The sequence below is a fragment of the Aquarana catesbeiana genome, linkage group LG03, assembly GCF_042186555.1.
Source record: "Aquarana catesbeiana isolate 2022-GZ linkage group LG03, ASM4218655v1, whole genome shotgun sequence".
Taxonomy (NCBI): Eukaryota; Metazoa; Chordata; class Amphibia; order Anura; family Ranidae; genus Aquarana; species Aquarana catesbeiana.
Window position 1 is genome coordinate 692,927,793 of NC_133326.1, and position 9,470 is coordinate 692,937,262.

Here is a 9,470-nt window from a genome sequence, read left to right on the forward strand (position 1 = left end):
GATTTTGACATTATTGTTTTATTACTGATCGTAACGTTTTATCCTTATTTTGTGTAGTGGTTGTAGCAGATGGTCGTGGATGATGATGTTTTTTAATGATTTTAAGTGATTTAAATTTTTTTATCAACTTTATTATGCAAGAAGCACACTTAGTTGTTCTGCATGTTTGTGTGGTGTGCAGGCTATAGTTTATATTATAAGTGCTGGTGTAGCGGTATTTTTTCTACTATTTTGTTTGCAATACATCAGCGGAGACACTTCCGGGATTACGTCCCTGCTCAGTTGTCCCCGCCCCACGCCACTTCAACTGAAGTGGCGTGTGGTTGCTATAGTTACCTTTGGAATATTTAGCGCGGGTGCTCACGCAGCTTCTGTATCCGCTGATGAAGTCCCCTCCCAGGAACGCAACGTGTATGGAAGGAAGCGTTGTGACGTCACCATCCTGCGTACACACTCGCTTATTATCTGGCACTGGATTAGTGCCATGTTTGTAAGTTTTATTTTTTTACTTCACTAATAAATGTTTATCTTGCGGAGAGCACTATGGTGTGTCCCTTGCTATTTACATGATCCGTGTGTCTTGGGAGTCACTCACGTTGTATAGATACTGTCCAATGCTGTATCCAGACTGGTCGGGATTGCTGTTTAACAACCAATTTACCCGAAAGGGAAGGGGTTTCTGACCCTCTGTAATTAAAGGGTCCCTGTGCTAAGGTGAGAGCCCATCTTTATCATTGGTGGAGGGTTCACGTATGCCCACCGATTCATTTGCATGCTGTACCATCACTGAAGATCACTTGGATACTGTTTGATTGTCTGACCTATGGACTTGATTTTAGCGCTGCACCATCTATTTTACACATTATGTTCATAAAAGCTGCAAGTTTACAAATAATGAAAATGACTTGTGAAATTACTGTTATATGTTAAAGCTGTAATGGCTGTGTTTACATCTACTTTAACTACCACACCTTACTTCCTCTCTTCCTTCCATACCTTAATTCCTCTCTTCCTTCCATACCTTAATTCCTCTCTTCCTTCCATACCCTAATGCCTCTCTTCCTTCCATACCTTACTTCCTCTCTTCCTTCCATACCTCAATTCCTCTCTTCCTTCCATACCTTACTTCCTCTCTTCCTTCCACACCTTACTTTCTTTCTTCCTTCCATACCTCACTTCCTCTCTACCTTTTAGTTCAAACTGAACTCAAATCATTCACATCAAATAGACACAGATGATTTGTAAGATTGTAATTTTCTATCTTCAGCTTATGGATCAGAGAAATGTGACCAGAATTACTCAAATCCACCTCTTAGGATTTCAGATTCCTCTAAGTATTAAATTTTTTATGTTTTTTCTTTTTCTTTTGATTTATTGTGTGACAATATGTGGAAACCTCCTGATCATCATACTGGTGTCCTACAGCAAATCCCTCCATTCTCCCATGTACTTCTTCCTTTCCCAGCTGTCTATATGTGATATTTTACTGTCAACTGGTATTCTTCCTAACATGATGAGAACTGTTTTGGTGAAAAAGACTATCATGTCATTTTCTGAATGTCTTACACAGTTTTATTCCCTTGCTATGACAGAATCTTCAGAGTGTCTTCTCCTGACAGTGATGAGTTGGGATAGATATTTGGCCATCTGTAAACCATTGCATTATTCTTTGAAAATGAACTACCAGGTTTGCTGTATACTGGTCATCCTATGCTGGATTTTAGGGATTTTTTTACTATTGACTTATTCTTTAACAATATCAAATTTACAATTCTGTGGTCCTAATATCATTGATCACTTTTTCTGTGACTTTGATCCAATCATTCAGCTCTCCTGCTCCGACACCACTATTGCTCGTTTGGAAGCGACAGTCTTGGGTTTTATTGTTGTTGTTTTCCCATTCTTCACCATCTTTGTGTCATATTCTTATATTATTGCCACCATTTTGAAAATCCCAACTATTACTGGCAGACAGAAAGTTTTCTCAACATGCAGCTCCCACCTGACTGTTGTGTTCATCTTTTATGGTACCCTAGCTTGCGTTTACTTGGCACCTAATAGGGGGCAGACACAGACCCTAAATAAGCTCTTATCATTACTGTATACTGTTGTTACCCCAATGGTAAATCCAATTATATACAGCCTGAGGAACAAAGATCTGAAAAATGCTATTAGAAAATTCATAAATAACTTTTCGAGGATTCATTTTAATAAATATTAAAATAATAACAGTTTAAAATTTGCCTCCAAGAGGATCCCCCAGATTCATTTAATGTAAGGGTAGACATTAAATGTTCACCACTTTCAGTGACCATTATAACACACAAAGTGTGTCGGTAAATATGACTAGACATAGGTCTTCAAACTAGATACTTGACTATAGGACTAAAAGACAGAATCCCATCTAAGTGCATGTTTATGATTCCTGTAGTACTCACTCTCAATAAAGGGAAGGCTTACCTTGAATCAATGCCAGGTTTAAAATCATGGCTGCACATGCTAAATGATCTAAAGGAAGCAATTTTTCTCAAATATTTTCCATTCCAGATATCAATATGTAAAGCATTCAAATTATTTTATTGTTCACACAGTGTGTTTTGGATCACTCTCTACTCCCTCATCAGGAGTGCAATGTCAGACTAACAAAATGGTTTCAATTATATCAAAAAAATAACCTACCCAACAGTGGACTCAACACCAACTAACCCCTTCCAGGGACCTAAACCACCTTCTCCCTTTGCCAACAACTGATATTAACCTTTGCCTGATAGTAGATATAATTTTGAGGTTCAGAAATAATCTGTATCAATTATGTTCAGGAACCAACAGACATTTATTAAACAACATGGCAAAAAGACAGCAAAACACTACAAAAAAAAGCCCAACACGTTTTACACATCAGTGCTTACTCAAAAGGACAAACCTATTTCTTCAACATTTTTTCTTTAAAAATCTCAATATATGATTATTTCAATTAACTGTTCAGTGAAAAATTATTGGCAGATGTATTAGCTAGTAAGACAAGGTTAAAATGTAGTATGAGATCAAAATGATTGAACAGCTTGCTAAGATTAATAAGTGGAAAGATTGTGAGGGGAGACTTTGGGGTGGAAGGCAGATTTGCAAATTGGTGAAGTGTTGTTGACTTTCTGTCATTTACAATTAAAAAACAAAAAAGAAAGAAAAATGAAAGGAAACATCTTGTCACCAACTAATGATTTAACATCTCTCTTTCTAAAGTAGCATTTTCTGAAAACATGGGTACATTGGTTTCAATAATTAGATAAAATTGTGCTGGAATAAAAAAATGTCCTACAAAATCCTTTCCTGCGAGCATATTCATGAAGAAGCACCCTTCTGTATTTGTGTGAGAAATAAGTTATCAGGGACGGTCAGGTGCATCTGGAAGTAACTTTTCCTGGTGAGGCACCTGAGATGCTGGACAGCATCCTGTCTGAACCTTTGGATAATCTTGCCTTGTACCTTGTTTCTTGTGAGCCTTGAACCCTTTGCTCCCCCATGTGCTTCCTATTTAAAGTGGAGCTCCACCCAAAAGTGGAAGCTCTGCTTGTTCACACCCTCTCCTCCCCTCTCCTGTCAAAACCAGGTACACGCTCCCTCTTCCCGGTAATGATCGAGGTGATCTACAGAATTTCCAGCCCCTCCTCTTTCCCCCTGCTTTCTGGGAGACACACAGGTCTCAGAAGTCAGAGGGACCATTCAGAAAGCACAGCACAACTCGCGCATGTGCAGTAGGAAACAGGCTGTGAAGCTGCAAGGCCTCACTTCCTGTTACCCTTAGTGAGGATGCCAGCGCTTGCACCCAAAGATGATGGATGAATGGGCTAGAGGTTCCGACACCATGGGATACCTGGACAGGTAAGTGTCATTGTATTAAAAGTCAGCAGCTACAGTATTTGTAGCTGCTGACTTTTATTTTATTTTTAATACAGGCTTGAACTCCACTTTAAGCCATGCCTTTGTACTTCCTGTTTGCCAGATTATGGTGCTCTCTCCAGTCGATGTCTTGCTCCTTTGCATACCCGCAGCTATCCATACCTGCACTACCACTAGTTACCAACCTTTGGCTTGTTTCTTGACTATGTTTCCACTTGATCCCAACCTGCAACCACTCATTCCCAACCTTTGGCTTTTTTAATGACTACACTTTTGCTTGATCCCTACCTGCTATATCTGCTACCGGACCCCAGCTTCCTCACTTCTTGGTGGGGTGATCCTGAAGAAAGTAACCTAAACTAACAGGCAGAAAAACCCATCTCCAGCATCTGGAGCTCTTGTGAAGACTGGTTAGAGCTCATCAAGCTGGTCAGTGGGAGCTTCTCTATGCCTATAGCTACTGGTCTCTGAGCCTTATCCCTGAATGTGACATAAGGAATTTAAGGGTGCCACCAGGAAAGCCAAAAATCATGGCACGCCTGTTCAGAATGCATATTCTTTTTAAAAATAAACAGATATGTTTACTGCACAAAAATAATAAAAAAAGATTCCACAACAGAGATTATGCAAGACAAAAATGTATACACAAAGTATATAGGGATAGTACCCAGATCAACATATTTTGTGAATATACTGCATCATCAGGACTAGAGCATATGGTAAGTTCCACTGATCCACATAAGTTCAGTCAAGCTACAAAAATAAGGGGGACAAGATCATATTTCAATACATGTATTTATCATATATATTTCCACTTGTAATAGTCATAGATGTATAAAGTGCTTATAGATTTAAGATTGCATATCACCTCCACAGTTTATGCCAATACCATACTGTATGTCTGTCATATGCACTGCTGGGGTTTGCTCAGAAGAAGAGGTATTCTAATCTGCATACAGGGACAATCACCAATATCACTGGAAGACAATAGGTACCCCAGCTAGGGGTCCATTACAAACCACCTGAGGAAGGGGTGGGAGGGGAGGGAAACAGAAAGAAATAAGGGGTAAGGAGGTACTGACAGGTCCAGCTGGCCTTTGGGGGAGCCCTAAGACAAAAAATGAACACTGAATAGTCACTTATCAAAAATACTAAAAGCATATTATACGTACATGATGAACCTGACCAATAATGTAAGGATTAATATAAATAATTTTACTTAGGGTGAGATAATCAAATTTGAATAGATGATAAAGCTTGCCATTGCCAACAATATTAAAGATGCGTCAAATGGCCCACACGACTTATCATTCCACCCACTATTTCATCACCACCCTGAGTAAGTTTATTTATTCCTACGTTTTTTTTTTTTCATAATGCTTTATTAAGGTATTTATGCAAGTACAAGTCAAATGAGGAAAAAGCAAAGAACAGTGGAGGTTCACCGTTAGGATAGCAACTACTGGAGTTGTAGGCAAACATTAATGCTATAACAGAACATATCAATACCAGTAGAGTGGTACATATAAACTATGCGCAATTAAGTGTAGGAAAGAAAAGACAGTGGAGGTTGTCAGTACTGCGATTTTCACACCTGTTGAAAGTAAAGCCTGAGAGGGAAGGACAGTTATCCCAAGGTGGCCCTATGAGCATGGATTGGGTTGGAGTTGTGATTGTTGGGGGGAGATATGATCATGTAAGAGTGGTAGGACTAAGGCAAAGGGCCAGGGCCCCGGGGGTCAGTAAGCCAGTTGTTCCAGTTGGTTAGAAATTCTTTCATTTGAAAGTGTGCTTTAGCGAACATATGTTTAGGATGGTATTAACTTCTGCAATTGTAGGTAGGTGGGGACATTTCAATTCTCTGGCAACAGCTAAGTGTGCTGCTATAAAGATGTGGGTTACAATGGTTTGAAAGCGGGGAGGCCACAAGGGATATTCCATGCCTAGTAGAACCATCTGGGGAGTAGGGCTAAACAGAACATTAGTTATGGAGGTAACCAGAATGGTGACATCTTGCCAGAAATTGCATAGGTTGGGGGCATTGCCACCAAATATGGAGCAGAGACCCAGTGTTTCAACAATTTCTCCAGCAGTCGGATGATGCAGCGGGATATATATGTGCCAGTTTTGCAGGACCGAAGTACCAATTATGAAATATTTTTTGCATCGATTCCCAATGGGTAATAAAGTGGGATGCTTTTAGAGTGGAGGCCAGAGCCCGATGCCATTGTGAGGTGGTGAAAGTAAGGTGGGTTATCCACTCCCAACATTACATTGAAGAGTTTTTGAACAACTACGTTGGATTTTTCGATAGTTTCTAGATGGATGCAATGCCTTTGGAAGCTGGGTTGGGATGGTTGTAGAATTTTCTACAGTTCTTTTTATCCCTCCCACTGCTTAACTTTTCTCTACAGTATAAGCTACAGAGAAAAATAAACAACATTTTGGCTATAGTAGCATGGAGATTTAGGCTGGCCATTCATCTACATACATACAGATTTCCTTTGTTCAACTTGCTTTGGATTATACAATCATGTGCAGTTGCTTTTCACATGACAGGATAATTGAAGTGAATATTCATGCATTTTTTTTTCCAGTGAATACTCTTTACCACAACAAAATACATGAGCAAATCCCAATGTATTCTCTCTTTAAAAATAAAGCAAGTACAGGAAAATACATGTTGATCCCTCCAGAAATGCAGTGAGCTTGTAACTTTACACCACTATGAAATATTATGGCACAGACACATGTGGCTGCCAGCAGCCCTCAGTTTGTGTGGTGGACGGTTGTTTTACTGTGTGGCTGGTGTGAGGTGAGCGATGTCCAGATTGTGCTGGACAGACCCTGCTTAACACTGGAGACAATTATACAGGTCTTACCTTGGGGATGAATGTCCTTGCTGCAGTTGCAGCCCTAGGTGTCCTCTGTTTGGAGGCCCAGTTGCGAAGGTTGGATGCCCCACAGTTTGAGGATTGGTTGCACAGGACGCAGTATCATCACCCCAGGAGTGAAAGGAGATGTGGTGCCATCTGATTTGGAGAGCAGTCTATGTGCCATCCTGTGTAGTGGAGTGAAGCAGTAGAGTGAATCAGTGACCAGTGCTCAATGTGCTCAGTGTGTGGAGTGATTAAACAGCCTGCAGTTTGGAGCCTAGATCTAGAGAGGTTGACTGAAGATAAGTGGATTGGGGCTTCTAGTGATAGCCTGGACAAAGTCAAGGGAAGTCAAACAAAGACTCTACATTTCATTTTATTGTTTTTTTTGTAAAATTATAATAAACTTTTCTAGTTCTATTTTTTTGTAAATACCAAGCAGTGTCACAATGTAATTGGCCACAGCTAATCACATGGTACAGATGGGCTGTGATTGGTCATGTCTGTACCATGCGATCACTGTGACCAATCACAGAGAGCAACACAATAGTACACAATGAATGGCATGAAACGAAGCCATCCATTGTGTAAAATTGTCATGTGATCTGCTGTGATTGGTCACAGGGATCACATAGTGTCGGCAGTTGCCCGGTACAATGATCTGTCATCAGTTGTGTCCAGTAGACACAGAGGGTGACAGATCACGTCAGAGCACTGCCCATTATGGAGAGCACGTCATATGACGCCCACCCAGAACTAGAGCAGTTAAATAGACACAGCATGTGGAATTGTACATGTGTTGCAGAGATGTCCTGCAAATGTTTATTTGTTCTTTTTTTGCACAAATATGCACTTCAAGGGCTCATATACAGTGGATAGTCTTTGTTTTTCTGTCATGGACATGCATTTGAAGCACACAATCTAGGATAGAAAAGGACCTGGGGGTCCTAGTAGATGATAGGCTCAGCAATGGCATGCAATGCCAAGCTGTTGCTAACAAAGCAAACAGAATATTGGCATGCATTAAAAAGGGGATTAATTCCAGAGATAAAACGATAATTATCCCGCTGTACAAGACTCTAGAGTATGCTGTCCAGTTACATACATAGTTACATAGTTACATAGTAAGTGAGGTTGAAAAAAGACATCCCTATTGTGGGGTCACCAGTACGGTATTTATAAATTGAAATCATATCCCCTCTCAAGCGTCTCTTCTCCATAGAGAATAAGTTAAGTGCTCGCAACCTTTCCTCATAACGAATATCCTCTAGACCCTTTATTAGCTTTGTTGCCCTTCTTTGTACTCGCTCCATTTCCAGTACATCCTTCCTGAGGACTGGTGCCCAGAACTGGACAGCATACTCCAGGTGAGGCCGGACCAGAGTCTTGTAGAGTGGGAGAATTATCGTTTTATCTCTGGAGTTGATCCCCTTTTTAATGCATGCCAATATTTTGTTTGCTTTGTTAGCAGCAGCTTGGCATTGCATGCCTTTGCTGAGCCTATCAACTACTAGGACCCCCAGGTCCTTTTCTATCCTAGATTCCCCCAGAGGTTCTCCCCCCAGTGTATAGATTACATTCATATTTTTGCCACCCAAATGCATTATTTTACATTTTTCTGGACACCAGGCCTCAGGAAGGATGTACTGGAAATGGAGCGAGTACAAAGAAGGGCAACAAAGCTAATAAAGGGTCTGGAGGATCTTAGTTATGAGGAAAGGTTGCGAGCACTGAACTTATTCTCTCTGGAGAAGAGATGCTTGAGAGGGGATATGATTTCAATATACAAATACCTTACTGGTGACCCCACAATAGGGATAAAACTTTTTTGTGGAAGGGAGTTTAACAAGACTCGTGACCACTCATTAAAATTAGAAGAAAAGAGGTTTAACCTTAAACTACGTAGAGGGTTCTTTACTGTAATGCCCCGTACACACGGTCGGATTTTCCGATGGACATTGTCCGATCGGAGCGTGTTGTCGGAAATTCCGACCGTGTGTGGGCTCCATCGGACATTTTCCATCGGATTTTCCGACATACAAAGTTGGACAGCAGGAGATAAAATTTTCCGACAACAAAATCCGATCGCGTCAATTCCGACCGTGTGTGGCCTGTTCCGACGCACAAAGTGCCACGCATGCTCAGAAGAAATTCCGAGACGGGACAGCTCGTTCTGGTAAACTTAGCATTCGCAATGGATACAGCACTTTCGTCACGCTGCAATGTTCACAATGGTTTAATACAGCGCACTCTCTTCTTCTTTATAATGTGACAAGAATGAAGTAGTTTTGATGCTCATATTCACACACACTTCTCACAAACTTCTTTCGTTACTATTTATCGGGATTCCCTCAATATATTTTGATTTCTCACATCTGACAACATAATTTTTATTTTTTTTTACTTTAATGTAGAATCTTTTTTTGTGTTTCTCTTTTTTAATTTTTTTTTTGGTGATTTTGATTTGTACTCCCGAAAATGTTTGTGTGTTTTTTGTGACAAGTTCCCACAACACCATTGATATGTTGTTCTATTTAATCTGTAGGAGATTGTTTGGTGTTGTTGTCCCTTGTTAATTTAACAATGAACTTTAGAAATGTACCTGAATCGTCACCAACAAACTGTCCTTTTTGGATGAAAACACACACAGGAGAGTAGAATTTACCTAAAAAATTTTATTAAGGGCTCACAACTAAA

The 9,470-nt window shown here is 40.2% G+C and overlaps 1 protein-coding gene across 1 annotated transcript; it reads left to right on the forward strand.

Annotated features, from left to right (window-relative positions):
- The first annotated feature begins 1,270 nt into the window (after positions 1-1,270).
- Positions 1,271-2,221, forward strand: LOC141134210 (olfactory receptor 1468-like). The gene has a single exon (XM_073623792.1). It carries the CDS (start codon positions 1,271-1,273, stop codon positions 2,219-2,221), a length of 951 nt encoding a protein of 316 aa, XP_073479893.1.
- The last annotated feature ends 7,249 nt before the right edge of the window (positions 2,222-9,470 follow it).